At 40.3% G+C, this 15,601-nt stretch overlaps 1 protein-coding gene across 7 annotated transcripts in view; it reads right to left on the reverse strand.

Moving 5' to 3' along the window:
• CFAP20DC (CFAP20 domain containing) overlaps positions 1-15,266 on the reverse strand; it is a 137,324-nt gene extending 122,058 nt beyond the window's left edge. For 3 of the 7 annotated variants that reach the window (XM_035106801.2, XM_060271285.1, XM_060271286.1), the window contains exons 1-2: positions 14,877-15,263; positions 788-880 (exon numbers count right to left, since the gene is read on the reverse strand). In XM_035106801.2, the coding sequence (XP_034962692.2) occupies positions 788-808 (21 nt within the window). In that variant the 5' untranslated portion in view covers positions 809-880; positions 14,877-15,263. Of the gene's footprint in view, positions 1-787; positions 887-14,876 lie in introns of all 7 variants that reach the window. The other 4 variants (XM_035106806.2, XM_035106802.2, XM_035106799.2 and 1 more) reach the window with 3 other exon arrangements.
• Positions 15,267-15,601: the final 335 nt, after the last annotated feature.

The raw sequence follows: 15,601 nt of genomic DNA on the forward strand, positions 1-15,601 counted from the left end.
TGGTAATAAAAAACACATTTGGCTCATTTTAGTCTGGAACAAGGACATATGAAATTGTGCATTCTGTAGAGAATATGAACAGTTTTTCCCCCCTTTCACAATACTAAAAACTAAGGTTATCCAATGAAGCTGAATTAGGAAAGATTCAAGACAGACAAAAGGAGTGTGAGTGTGTGTGTGTGATACACCACTTCATTGCAACAAAGCTTCTAGCAGTTTACAAAAATATAAAATAAAATATTAACATTCTGTATTAAAAAGTTAAAAACAAGTATTTAAAAATATTGCAAAGAATGTTTTAAAACACTCAAAAAAAACCACCACTGGAATTCATGGCCATGTTATTGCACCCAACTTGAATGGCTTTAAAAGGGGTTAGAGTCTTGGTATGCTTCTGAACATCTGTTGCCAAGAAAAACAAGTGGGGAGACTGCTATTGCTCTCATGTCCTGCTTGTGGGCTGGAGCAGGATCTTAGCTGGAAACAGCAGAGTCATTAAGGGAAAATGTGCTTCAAATACACTTTAAAAGAATAATTGTATATGCAGCTTTACAGGCTGGGAATGATTAGAACCTGACTAACTATAAAAGCCAGAAAAAGTTTGTGGACTCCTGGTCAAGTCTTTGAAGAAGATCTAGAACGTTATAAAACAGAAATGAACATCAATAATTGAGCTTTTAAAAAGTTCAAACTAAAAGCTCAAACTAACGTTTTCAAAATTTTGCTCTTTTTTAAAGTTTGTTTATAAGTTTGTGTAAAAGTTAATGAATAAACATTTCTGTTTTACCTGATATTCATTCTTGAACATCCTGACAGCAATTTCACAGCTGGAATAATTATTTCAATACATCAGTGAGCAATGGGATGCTTCTAGAAGTCACTAGAACTAAAGAAAAAACATTACATGAAATTCCACAAAAGCTTTACTAAAATATGAAATGGTACTGTGTTTGAAATACTGCCTAGCACTAGCTAGTATCCCGTAATACCTGAAGCAAAAGAAGTGTGTTTTATTCTGGACAACCTTCTTGGTTCTGGCTGTGCTTACTAGCTAGTTCAGCTTTCTCTGTTTACAGGACAAATATCCAACCTTAGATGTCAATCAATCAATCCTGACAAATATTCAAGCAATTGTAGTGCAGCATCCTAACATAAATATGCCAGCATCTTTTTCCACTGAGGATCATGGGGTCTGTAGTTCAATGGCCATGATTACTGGTGAAAAAGGCATTGCCAGGAAAGTTTTTATCTCTTGGGGATAGGGTAGTAGCAGGCTACTGAAGACATCTGAAGGCAGCCCTGTATTCGGTAGTTTTTAATGTCTGATGTTTTATTATGTTTTTATATGTACTGGAAGCCGCCTAGAGTGGCTGGGGAAACTCAGCCAGATGGGCAGGGTATAAATATTATTATTATTGTTGTTGTTGTTGTTGTTGTTGTTGTTGTTGTTAGGCGGCAGAAGAAGGAACTTGGCCCTTCTGGGTGTTAGAACTGTAGTCTTCAACTTTTTCTGAAGTAGAACCCATCTTTAACCTAAAAATGGTCTTGGGGATTTTTTTCCCTTACTTTTTAACCATATATTTCTATGGTAGTAGGACTTACGTTGCAGCCCACCTTGGATCAGACCACAACACTTTACTGGGCTCCAGTACACCAACTGAAGACCAATGCATTAGAATGAAACTTTCAAAAGGCCCAATTCCTTTTGCGGCCCAGTAGGGCAAGCTTGTGCTGCCAATATCATATAAAGCTCAACAAATCAATCTAAAACTGATGGCGATGCTTCTTTCACATTTATCAAAAACTTCTCTCTTGCTGTGTTCTATGAGCAACTTCAGCTAGAGCATCTGCACTTGAGTCAAGGAAGTACCTTGGAATTTAGGAGCACTGGGATTTAGCCTATTCACATGAAAGGCTACAGCTTGGTCCTGATTATGAAATGCTTTGTCCATCACTTGATAACTGTGACTTGGAGTGATGACCTGCATGAATGAATGAATCATCATTGAACACTGCAGAAAGAATAACCTGACATTTACTTCAAATGCAAGGCTTTTCAATAGAAATGGTTCAAACATCTAGTTATGAGTTGTTAAGTATCCAAGTCATCAAGTGTAGAGAAATCAAGCAATATACATGAATGTGAAAATCAAGCCTTAGCATGGCTTCTCTTCAGCACTGGTAGTAACTTTAATGGAACAATTTTCCATAACATGATGTCTGTACCATTTTTTTTCTTTTAACATTAACTATTTTGTGATACTTTTTGAAATAAAAGTCTACTATACCTTAGAAATTAACAACGGCCTCCTCTTTAGCTAGTGCATTAAGAATACTCACTATTACATTTGGGAGATAAAAATGAGCTTTAAAAAGAAAAAAATATCTCAAAGCAGTCACACTATGATCATAATCTAGTGTACATATTTTCATGTTACTGATTCAACAGTGTCTATTACCAGTACTTTGATGTACACTTCATCACATCTGCTACCCAGGGCAGATATCAGTTTTCTAAAAGTTTTAAGACATTGATTTAAAAAGCAAATGTATTATCTAGCAATTACTTTAAATTGCTTTACTAAATTGACAGCATGAATTAAACTGTAACATGTGGTTAAATAGTGCTGTAAAATTTCTATGTTCTTTAAATAAAAGTCTGGTAGTGCCTTACATTTAAAATAAGGCATTCTTATTAGTAAAGGAAAGCAAACATATCTCACAGTCAACACTGCAGCTTTTACTTGCACATACTTTTCTTTGGTGATCACACTTGTACCCATTCCAGACATGTAGCACCTCCATTTTCTCCTAGGACAGACAGATGCCAACAAACAAATGGCACTTCATCACGCCCCAATTCTCCACCAGTGTACACATAGAGCCAGTGATGACACAGCTGGCTTCCTATAATAAGCATAATACAAGAATTGTCTTGGTGGAATCTACCTTTTCAGAGTATCATGTTCTGTGTTGAGCACCAAAGTGCTTGGCCAGGAATAAGAGCACCTTTTTTTTGGCAAAGGCCCTGGGAGCTCAACTTCCACATTGCATCTATAGTTAAAGATGAAATGTTCAAAAGCAACGCTTCTCAGACTTGGTGGGAAAAAATCCTCCCATATACTCCAGCCATAAAGATGCTTTTACAACTGCCACTAGCCAACAATTTTAGACTGGGATGCATTGCTTGTGAATGTTGTTGACATGGAAGCTATTGCAAGCAAGAAGGTCTCCTTTAGAAAATGGAAGCCTTGTCCAAATGAAGAACGCAAAACAAAATATAAAGTTTGGTAAAAGAAATGCAAATGGTAAAAAGGTAAAGGACCCCTGGACAGTTAAGTCCAGTCAAAGGCGACTATGGGGTTGCAGCGCTCATCTTGATTTTCAGGCCAAGGGAGCCGGCGTTTGTCCACAGACAGCTTTCAGAGTCATGTGGCCAGCATGACTAAACCACTTATTATTTATTTATTATTTATTGAACTTATATACCGCCCTAGACACGGGACACCATGATGGAAGCCAGAGTGCACAGAAACGCTGTTTACCTTCCCGCCACAGCGGCACCTTTTTATCTACTTGCACTGGTATACTCTCAAACTGCTAGGTTGGCAGAAGCTGGGACAGAGCAATGGGAGCTCATCCCATCATGCGGTTTCGAACTGCTGACCTTCTGATCAGCAAGCCCAAGAGACTCAGCAGTTTAGATCACAGTGCTACCCACATCCTCTGCAAGCAGACAATAAGAGATGGAGTGTGTGTGAAGAATTCAAATACAGTAGCACATTGCTAAAATAAAAAGGTCCACAACAACAAAATTGAATACATCAGTAACAGGAGACCAGCTAGGATGGTGGTTGCATCTACAGATGACAAGGGAAACAAGGGTGTGCTAAAGGAGGAAAATAAGATTGCAGAGAAGCCAAATTATTTGCATCCGTCTTCACAGTGGAAGCTAATGGGCAGATCCCTGTTCCTGAACTAACTTTCACTCGAAGTGAGTGTGAAGAACTGAGGAAATAGTGGTGATAGAGACGTTCTAGGCCTTATTGATAAATTAAAAAATGACAAATCACCAGGGGCAAATGACATATATCCATGAGTTTCTAAAGAACTTCCAAGTGAAATTGCTGGTCAACAAAAATATGTGACTTTCCCCTAATATCAGCCTTCATGTCTGAGGTCTAGAAAGTGCCCATTATAACACCAATTTTAAAAATAGAATTCAGGAAATTACAGGTCACGCAGTTGGAGGGCTTTAAAAGAGGATAAGACAAACTATGGGAGAACAGCCATGATGACTGGAACTACTCATAGCCCTATGTTGTACCTCTACTGTTGGAGGCAGAATGCCTTTGAATACCAGTGCTGGGAATCACAAGTGGGGAAGGAACTGTAGTGCTCAGGTCCTGCTTGTTGGCTTCCCATAGACATCTGGTTAACCACTGTGAATATGATGCTGGACTGGATGGGCATCTGTCTTGATCCATGTGTGCTCTTATTAATTATACGTATATGCATTCTAGTCATAGAGGTTTTGTATTCATTTTTCAACTGCAAAAAATACTTTATGTGGAGATAACAATAATAATGTAAGACTTGCTACAGCAACTCAAATAGCTCCAATAGTGCATACTAACTGCCTCTATTACGAAACCCAATGTTTTATAGGCGTGGGTATTAGGATAGTGTTGCAAGCAGATGAGCAAATATTGAACGGCTACTAGCCTTTCTTAAAGTGTAACAGTCCTAAAGAGTAATAGTAGTTCCTACCTCATCCAGGCAGCCAGAATGCCATGCATCAGAAGCATTAGCAATTTCATCTTCTTCAAAGTTTGTTCCATGAACATGGCAAACAGAACATCTAAATCCTCGACCAGATCCCATTCCAAAATTATGCATGCATCACAAACCCGCAATGTATTAAAAACTGATAGGACATGCATTTAAATTCATGAACAGTGTCATGTGTTATTTTGTCTTTCTGAAGTTCTCTGTAAAGATTATTACTTTTACTTTGCTTTGATATTGAAACAATGATAGCCAATAAAGAACATTAATACACCCCTACTGAGATCATCTATTATGTTAGCTTGTATTTTGAGGGAATATATGGTATGTCATTTTGATAGACTTAGTTTTAAATATTCAATATGTAGAATTCATTTGTCTGAAAGATGCTATGACCCTTCATATGTGATAAACTGTTGCCTCTGTTGTGTCTCAGCTTCACATAAATCAACACTGTTTTAAGGCCTATGATACTGAAATAATATCAATCTATATGAATAAAACTGTGGCCAGGATCCCCGGGTGAGCCTTCTCAGGAAATGTGCAGTGACTTTAGGGACAGAGACCTTTTCTGTTAAATACTTGATTTTGGAAAAGTATGCTGCAGGGAGATGTTAGTAGTAGCGCATAAGTTGCATAAACTAAAGTTCAAGATGGAGTGGTTTCAGTAACCTGAAATTTACTATACATTCCTTAGCTTAAAACAAACAAATCAGTAATCGCTGTTTTCCAATCCACCATTAGTATTTTTACAAGTCAAAATGGATAATACTGGGCTTGATGCACAAATTGCTTGACTTAATATAAGACAACTTCCAATGCTGCTAATCACCATTCCCTGTGTTTCCAAAGTTCAGAGGCGAGTGTGAATCTTCTCTGTAGCCCAAACAGCACCAACCATACACTAGAAGGAGGCATTGGCAGGCTTAGTAAAAGCCTAAGGTTTACAGAAGTACAGAAAATATTGAGTGTGGGTGGGCGCGAATCATAAGGGAGTAAAAACTCCAAGAACATCCTAATGAGACCTGAGCATGCTCAGTAGTGATGGAATACTGACTGCTACGGGCAGAGAGGGGGAAAGGGAAAACTGGGTAGGAGGGGTAATAAGAGTATCATGAAGGAGGGTATGTGTCCTGATCCCCTGGCTGACAGTGTGCCAAGGCAAAGTTCCAAGTCCAGAAGCTAATTCATACGACAAAGTTCCAAGTCTAGAAGCCAAGTCCAAAGATCAGGAAATGCAGTCTGGGCTCAGTAAGCCAAGATGCTAGTTCAGCAGTCAAACTAGAAACCCTTGAAGGTCCAAGAAGAATTCCAGGCAAGGCCCTTCAACATGGGCAGTTGAGCAGCCACAGTATACTCAGCTCTGCTGCCTTCTTATACTGTGTCTGCTGACTGCAGCAATCTGGGCTTGATGAGGCATGTGACCTTGTCCCAGCTGAGGAATCACATGGCTCATTCCCCACCTGGCCAGCTAGTGAACTAGGCTGCAGGCCTTGACCTGCCTCTCCTTCCTTGAGTGCCCCAAATGCTGTTCCCAACGTCTTAGGACCCATCATGTTTGTGGGGACCTCTCTGGCTCTGGGTTCTACTGCTCGGCTTCCTGTGCACTAGCCCCTGCCCACTCATGTCACCCTGTAAGTATTGTCTACAACAACCTCTCCTTCCCCATCCCCAGCTTGCTCGCGTGTGACCCACTCCCAGGTGCACCCCTCACCAGGATCCTCTTCCTCCTCCCCAAAATCCTGCCAATTCATGGTAGTATGGCTGGCTGAATGCAACGTCAAACAGAAGTACTATACTGTACACTGGAACATTTCGCTGTAGGCGCTAGTTGTTGATCGAATAAGAAAACTACGTTCTTATTATCAAATGAAAAGGCCCAATTTATTGGCCATAATAATAGTAGCAAGATGTATGAATGTTATTGAAGGCATTGGTCTTCAAACACATCTCTTAAACAACCCCTCATGGTTAACTATATCTGCCATCCTCACAAAAGAGACTAAACTTAAACAGAGATGTAAAGTTCTATCGGCCTTTACCATAGCTGTCAAGTTTCCCCTTTTCTCATGAGGAAGCCTATTCAGCATAAGGGAATTTCCCTTAAAAAAGGGAGAACTTGATAGCTATCGTCTTAACTAAATTAAATTTTCCTGCTTTGCAGGGGGTTGGACTGGATGGCCCTTGTGGTATCTTCCAACTCTATGATTCTATGAAATTTGAATAAAGATGAGGAGGAATTAGTTGATATGAATCAGGGTGGATTTGATTTAAATCAAACTGATTTAAATCACGATTTAAATCACTAGTCAGTAAGGCTTGATTTAAATCATAGTTGATTTAAATCATAAAGACTAATTCTTGCTGGTATAACTTTAATATGCAAGTAGATGAAGATTTTTAGAATAACAACTTTTCATATTAGTTTTTTTATCCCCAGTTTAATAGGTTAATCATTCATATTTGGACAACTTTACTGTTGTACGGTACTTAGGAAGGAGAAAAATAATCATTACCTTAATAATAACAATTTAAATAGATTTATTCAACTGAAACAATAACATTTCAGCAAATGTTATTTGCTTAAACAAACATCCATGTTTGTTAACTAATTTGGCTAAACAAAAACAAAATATATATATTTTAAGAAACTTAGACTGTCAGCCCAGCCTACACATGAAAAACTTAAATACTGTCCACTCCAAACAATCAGAAAAATATTGTTTCTATTCTATTCACTGAACTTCTTGAAACTTAGCACTGAAGGGGCTGCTTCTGTATTCATAGGTTTGTAGAACAATAGGATTAAGGTCTTTTTCTCAACTCTGTTCATGTTATAACATTTTTGCTGTGAAGAAGAGGCATGTGATCTCTGTTGAGTCAAATCCAGTTTTGAGAACTGCAAAAGTAAACCAAGCACCTGTGATAATATCTTGTAGGCAGAGAAACTGCCCAATAATCTTGAAAAAAAAAAAACACCTCTGGAAGAACATGACATTGTGAATGGATTAATGGAATTTATTTACCCCCAAAATTAAACATATACAACCTTATACTACATAATTAAAAAACTAATCTTTATTTCATGATGGAATAACCTTTGGATGGTAATATGTTTTCCTCAAAAAGCATTTTATTAAAAAAAATCCAATTTAAATCAAAAAAATCGATTTAAATCAAAAAAATCCGATTTAAATCAAAAAAATCCGATTTTTTTTATTTTTTAAAAAAAATCATTGATTTTTATCCACCCTGATATGAATACAAACTGCATAACAGATTGTTCCCGGTCTACATAAAGGGACAGGAAAACAGGCATTAGCAGTAAATAGTGTATGTTTGGGGGAGCCAAACATGTGCAATAAGGATAAAATCAGGGTCTGTGGTAAAAGTACTAAGAGATTCCTGGGTATATTCTCTGTTTTTAATGTTAGAAGCCTTATGGAGCCAATAATCAAAACGTTAACATACAGATAGTTGGGTTATGAATAATGTCTGGTTGTCTAAATTTCAGAAAATAAAAAATGTCTTTCAGTGGGACATAGCTTTAAACACTGTTCCGTTAATCTGTCATTAACTGTAGCACTCAGGTTCTGTATCCCCAGTTGGGCTGGTATGCTGTGCTAAAAGTACATGCTTTTAGGGCAGTAAAATAATAAGAATTTTGATCCGTGGCTGAAAAATGAGAGAATGGCTACTTTATTGCATCCTATAAAGATGTCATAAGCTGCCAATTTATTTGAAAAATATGCTAAAGGCTGGAGGCATTAAAATTCAAGGTGACATAGACTTCATCAAAGCAAATCCCTGTGTTCTTTCTGGATCATAGGCCCTTTTTATAAAAGGATGACTTTTCAAGAAATATTACTCATTTTAGTAGTCAAAGTAATTTCGGAAATACACTTACTTGGGAGAAAGCCCCAGTGGACACTATGGAACTTACTTCTGTGCAAACATGCACAGAACTGCATTGTTAATCAACACTAACTTAGTTGATTAATTGATCTGGCAGACCAGATCAAGTTTACCTGTGAGTTGAAGGTAAACAACTCTGTTCCAATAGTGAATAAATAAGACAATGGCCGGCTTTGCACACAATAGTGAGCCTGAGTTAATCACGCCTGCATCCCATATCTATTCTTGGCTTTTTCTTGTGGTTTGTTTAGAGAGAAAGAGCCATGAGAACTAGTTTGCACATAACACTATGCCAGTGCTCTGGTCTGCTTCCTCCTGGCATGGCAAAGGAAGGAGGGGGGCAGGCATGACTTCAGTAACGTGCACCACCATGTTTGCTAATTCCTATTACTGTAAACTATAGTTTGTTTGATTTACCATTATATGAGAGCCATGCCAATGAATGATGAGTTTTATTTAAGATGCAAGCAATTTTATGTTTCACAATCTCAAAAAAAAAAGGTATCTACATTGAGATTCTGGTCATATGCACATTTGCTTAAATTTAATTGATTGTATAGTTAAAAGACAGGTGCTTTATTGACTAGAATTCTTTCATCAGATGACATCCCTAATTTTAATAGAATAAAATACAGTGGAATTATTATTCTGTTTATGTAGTATTTTACCCTGCACTATGGAAATAAATTGGGAAATATGTATACTGCATAATTATGTTTAGAGCATTATAAATGCCCCCGCTTAGCGTTAGTAGCATAAGTATTCCCATTTGGTATTACATAATATAAGCATAACACTAAAGACAAATTATTAGTGCATTTCTGCTGTAGCTACCAATTCTCATGCAGAAAATAAAGTCACATTTTAGTCTTCTCTAGTAACTTACAGCAAATAACAAAAAATGTTACCGGTACAAGCAAGCCTCTATATAGGACAAAATAAATGTTAATGGGATCCTCTGTGTGTTTATATTTGAGGGAAAGTACTGTTTCATTTGCACATTTACGGCACAGATCTATGATAAGAGTGAGCAAAGCCTCACACAACAATAAATTGACAGTTTTCTTTGCATTGTTGACTGCTGCCTCTCTTAACAACTAATGTTTCTTGGGTCCATCATAACATCTTGTTTCATATGGTATAATGTATGCACATTATTTGTAAACTAATATGTATACAATAGCAAATGTACACTTCCTGGTTAAAGGCATAGAACGAGAACCACAGTCAGGGTACACAGGATAGGAATATATTTCCGGGTTGGCTTTCCTCTTAACCAAAAGTACCTGTCTTATTTTGATTAAGTATCAGTCACATCCAGCTCATCATGGCCCATAGCTGTCAACTTTTCCCTTTTTTTAAGGGAAATTCCCTTATTCCGAATAGGATTCCTCATGAGAAAAGGGAAAAGTTGACAGCTATGCCATAGTCTCAAAACACTAATTTGGAGTTTCAACTGCTTCCCTAGCATCTGATGAAAAAGAAGCTAGGCACTACCCATATATTTTATGACACCACACTCCGAAACCCTGGACTAACTACCCCAGGCATTTTATGGCGATGTTAAATAGCATTGGTGACAAGATGGAATCCAGTGGTAACTCATAGGCCAATACTCAAAGGAAGGAATAGTAGCTTCTCAACATCACTTTCTAGAGCCAGTCCTCTAGATAGATCAGTGTCAAGGAAAAAACAAGAAAAATTCAACATGTTAGTTCAGAAGGATATCACAGCTGCTGGTATCAAAAGCTGGTTAAGGGCTCAAAAGAACAAACAACAACACCAGAGAGAGAGAGAGAGAGAGAGAGAGAGAGAGAGAGAGAGAGAGAGAGAGAGAGAGAGTGTTGCTGATGTAGATCACACACCAGAGTGAACATAATATAAAATAATATATTTACAAATCATGGCAGGACTTGACTTCACATATGACTGTAATAATAGTAATGAGAAGAATAAGAAGCAGGTGGCATTCAAGACTATATGTATTTTGCTTCCTTGTATATTCAGTTCCTTGGTAAAGAACATCAAAGGTAGAAGAAGGCCAGCAACTTCTTGAGGATTTATAAATCCACAAGTTCTCGTATTTTAAACTGCAGTTATGAAATTGTTACAATTCCATTTTTATTTTGGGTATCCTATCAACCCTGGCAACACCATACATTTATATCCAATAAAGCAATGACAACTTTACGCCACAGCGATAGTACAATAGATATGAGGATGGCAACTTTACAACACGTCACCAGGCCAAAATGCAGAACAAAAGAATGTGCGGTGAAATGACATTTTAATATTGTACCCCATTGCCTTTCCTTGTAATGTAGTTGCATGAAAACACCAGCTGAAAATGGGGTGGTTGCAGTCATATGATGCAGTCATATTAGGTAATAACTAAGGCTGACATCTTAAGTATATTTAACTTGGAAGAAAGTTTACTGAAGTCAGTGGGACTGACTTCCATGTAAATGGATTTAAGATCAGTGTGTAAGGCTGACGAGTTAGAAGCCACTTACTTACGGCTTCTAGATATGCCATTAGGCACACCTTAATCCAATGAAATAAAAATAAGGCTTGCAGGTACAATTCTATATGAACATAAGAGTCTACTGGATGAGGAGGCCAATGGCTCATAGTTCAGCATTCCGCTCTCACAGTGGAGGAAGCTCACAAGCAGGAGCTGAGCACAAGAGCTTTGTTCCCTCCTGAGATTTTGAGCAACTGGTACTCAGAAGCATACTGCTTACAACAGGCAAGCCATCAAGGTTAGCAGCCACTGATAGCCTTATTTGTCCAATCCACTTTTAAAGTAATCTAATTTGGTGGTCATCACTGCCTCGCGTGAGAGTGATTTCCATAGTTTAACTATTTTGTTGTTGTTGTTTAGTCGTTTAGTCGTGTCCGACTCTTCGTGACCCCATGGACCATAGCACGCCAGGCACTCCTGTCTTGCACTGCCTCCCGCAGTTTGGTCAAACTCATGTTCGTAGCTTCGAGAACACTGTCCAACCATCTTGTCCTCTGACGTCCCCTTCTCCTAGTGCCCTCCATCTTTCCCAACATCAGGGTCTTTTCCAAGGATTCTTCTCTTCTCATGAGGTGGCCAAAGTATTGGAGCCTCAGCTTCACGATCTGTCCTTCCAGTGAGCACTCAGGGCTGATTTCCTTCAGAATGGATAGGTTTGATCTTCTAGCAGTCCATGGGACTCTCAAGAGTCTCCTCCAGCACCATAATTTAGTATAGTTTAACTATAGTTTAACTATACACTGTGTGAAGAAGTACTTTCTTTTGTCTGTCCTGAATCTTCCAACATTGAGCTTCATTGAATACCCCAGAGTTCTAGTGTTTTGAGAGAGGGAGAAAACCATTTCTCTCTCCACTCTCTCCACATGGTGCATAATTTTATACACCTCTAGCATGTATCCTCTTACTCATCATTTCTCTAAACTGAAGCACTCCAAATGTTTTAACCTTTCCTCATAGGGGAGCTGCTCCATCCCGTTAATCATTTCGGTTGGCCCTTTCTATATAAGATTACTTCCACAGTATATGGATTGGACTGGACTATAAAGCTGTAATCTTCTGCAAGCTTACATTGCTTTTGCTCCTATTCCTTCATTGTTCCTGTTCTTTAAAAAGTGGCTTGATATAAAGATATTAGCAGGTGATGATGCTTATCACAATGACATGAAGATTCACCAGCTGATTTTAGTAGATCAACGTGCTATTAAAAGGCACAACAGCAGGGAGGACGAGGGCTTGGGGTTTTCTTTCTGATGAGTTAGGGATTCTGCTTCGGGATAAATCCTACTGAATTCAATTGGGACTCAATTCCAAATAAGCAAGCTACATGGTTATAGCCTCATGTACCCTTGCTTAGAAGCCATCAAATAAACAAGTAGGCCTACCAGAACAAGGAACAAGGCTGCAATCATTTAAACAGGACCCTCGAGCAGCCTAAATTAGTCACTGCTGCTGCATAATCTACATCAGTAGCATTGGAAGAGAGGGGCGGGGCAACATTCTGGCTGCAGACCATCCGAGTCGCTATCCCTCCCAGGCACCCCCCAGCGGGCGCAGCACTGTCCAAAAAAGCAGTGTGGGGCGTGCCACAGGCCGCCCACCCAGAAGGGATGCGGCTGGGGCATCCTGCAGGCCAGCACATGCCAGCCACGTCCCTCCCAGGCACCCTCCCGGCGGCTGCTTTTCTGGCAGCGCTGGTCCAGGAGGGACGCATTTGCTTGGGCGGCGCCCCCTGCCACTTGGGATGCCATGCCGTCATGGCGCAGCACACATGTGCACTGCACCCCCACCCCAGACGCCAGCAGGGGTTGCTATGCTAGTAATCTACCGTGTTTCTCATATTATAAGACATGTCTTATATTTATTTTTTCCTCAAAAAAACACACTATGACTTATTTTCAAGGGGTGTCTTATTTTTCCCTCCTCCTCCTGCCGCGGCCGGCATTGCTGCTGCGCCTATCACTATGTCTTATTTTCGGGGTATGGCTTATATTCCTTGAATGCTTAAAAATCCTGCTATGGCTTATTTTATGGGTATGTCTTAAAATATGAGAAACAGGGTACATTAACTTTTCTCCAAGACTACATGTCAGATATCTGAAAACACAAATATCTTAGTCTCATTGACAGTCTTTTTTTGCCTTTTTTTGCCCCCAAATCCAACTGCATGGAGGCTGTAGAATATGCTACTATAAGAACATGAAAGTGAGCAATGATATCCAGTGTCATATTTTTAAAGCACAGCTAAGTTTAGATATGATTTACACCACATGTCAAGGTCATGTCCTTGCAGTGTGGATCAGTGAAAAGTAGTACCGTACATACATTCCTTCGCCCATCCCTAGAAGACCTTTCCAATAGTGGCTCCGCACATGTGCAATTCCCCCCACCAACTCCACTTAATGCCCTCTCTTGAATGCTAAAACATTTTTTTACTCAACCATTCTTTTTACTAATATGAGTACTGCCCCCCAATACAGTATAACTTTATCTTATATGATTTTTTTTGTAAGCTATTTGTTCTAGTGTTAAGCAGCCCTGCGAAGGTTAGACCTAACAGGTGGGTCAGAAATAAATGACACCACCACATTCAGTAAAATGGTCTGAGGTAGAAACCCTATTTTGCATACAAGCATATATTGAAAGGAGGGGAAAGGAATTGTTTACAACTCCTTACTGGGCTTCTTGTTGGATTCTTTTTAGTCTTTTCTATTTTATCTGTGTATGGGTGGTTTTTATCCCCTGTGTGTGTTTTATTTTTTATCTGTTAGCTGCCTAGAGTCCCAGCCCAGGAAAAGGGGGGAATATAAATAAAAATAATAATCAGTGGAGGGGTTTCAGCCAGAACTCACTGGAACTCAGTTCCAGCACCCCTCAGGTGGACGCCATTGGCATTAAAAGAGAGAGCAAGTTCATGGTGAATTTGGGCACCTCTTTTTCTAGTGGGCACCTCTTTTTCTAGTAAAATAGCACGAATAATAATAATAATAATAATAGCAAAAATAATGATAATAATTCCTAGAGGGTGATTTTATGCTGCAGTGCTGTCATCATCGGCACACACTTACCTGGGAACAACCCCCTACTTGTACACACTTGGGGGTTGCTTAGGAGCAAACACATGTGTAAGACTGACCTGCAATTGATTTTGCATAATCTTAAACAGGGTTGTCGTCCTGCTAAAAAACCGTTGTGTGTCAGGCAGAAATGCAGCTGTACTAGAACAGGGTTTGTTCCCACCACTGCATCTCCAGCGAGGGGGGCCTGCTAAAATGATTTAGCTGCCATACAGCTGCTAAAGGCACAGTGTCTCTTCCAGGGGGCAACGAAAGGACGCCCAGCCCTTGTGTGCAGCCAAAGAAAAATGGATTTGATTTCAACTCAAATCAAGAAGAGGTGTGCCTTTCTAACCAAAACTTTTAAAAAACCCAACTAAAACAACAACACTCAAGCCCTGGAGCCGGTTTCTCTCTCTCTCTCTCTCTCGCTGTGTGTGTGTGTGTGTGTGTGTGTGTGTGTGTGTGTGTGTGTGTCAACGTTATCCTACGCATGTCTATGCAGCAATAGTCCTGTGGGGTTTTATTCCCGAGAAAAAGCGTGTTTGGGATGACACCCTGGATGGAGAAGATGGGCGTGAGAAGGGGGCGCTTACCTGGGAGGCGGAGGGGAGAAGAAGCAGGCGCGCCCGCCGGCTTTCCTCCGAGGCGGAGGCGGAACAGGGCTGCTGGTGGCGGTGGCGGTGGGGAGGGCATGCGGGCCTAGCAACCAGCTGCCCCCAAACTAAGGCGAGGGAAAAGGGACTAAAGGCGGCGCGGTTCCCGCCCGGCCAGGCGACTGCAACGGCTCAAAATGGCGGCGGGCGCGGGAGGAGCCTTGAGGCGGCGGGCGCAGGAGGCCAGGGACCCGCCGCGTCCTTCTCTCCTGCCTCGGGCGCTCCGCTCGAAAAGGTGCCCACAGCCGTGCCCAGGTCTTTCCTGACCTTTGGGACGCCGCTCTGCCCGCCGCTGCCGCCGCCCTCAACATGGAGGGGGGGGGACGAGAATAGTTTAAGTTTTATTTCGTTTTCTCTCCGTTGTGCCGAGAGATTTGCGCCCGCGGCCGGCGCCTCGCGTTTGGGTTGCCATGGTGACCCGAGAGGCGAGGGAAGGGCGCTCCGCGAAGGTTCCAAGGCAGCCCTCGCTTTTAACTGTATACAATTCAATACTTGCGTATATATAGGGGGCTCAGCAGTACTGAATACCTTGGATGCTGTGGGGTGTAGGATGGCAGTGGCACCACAGGTTAATTTTTTGGGTTTTGCCTTAGATTGTGGTCCAAAAATGTATTTAAATATACCTCTTCAAAGCTGTGCTATAAACATGTCCTGAACAGTGTTTT

Source organism: Zootoca vivipara, chromosome 2 (assembly GCF_963506605.1).
Source record: "Zootoca vivipara chromosome 2, rZooViv1.1, whole genome shotgun sequence".
In the NCBI taxonomy this organism is placed as follows: domain Eukaryota; kingdom Metazoa; phylum Chordata; class Lepidosauria; order Squamata; family Lacertidae; genus Zootoca; species Zootoca vivipara.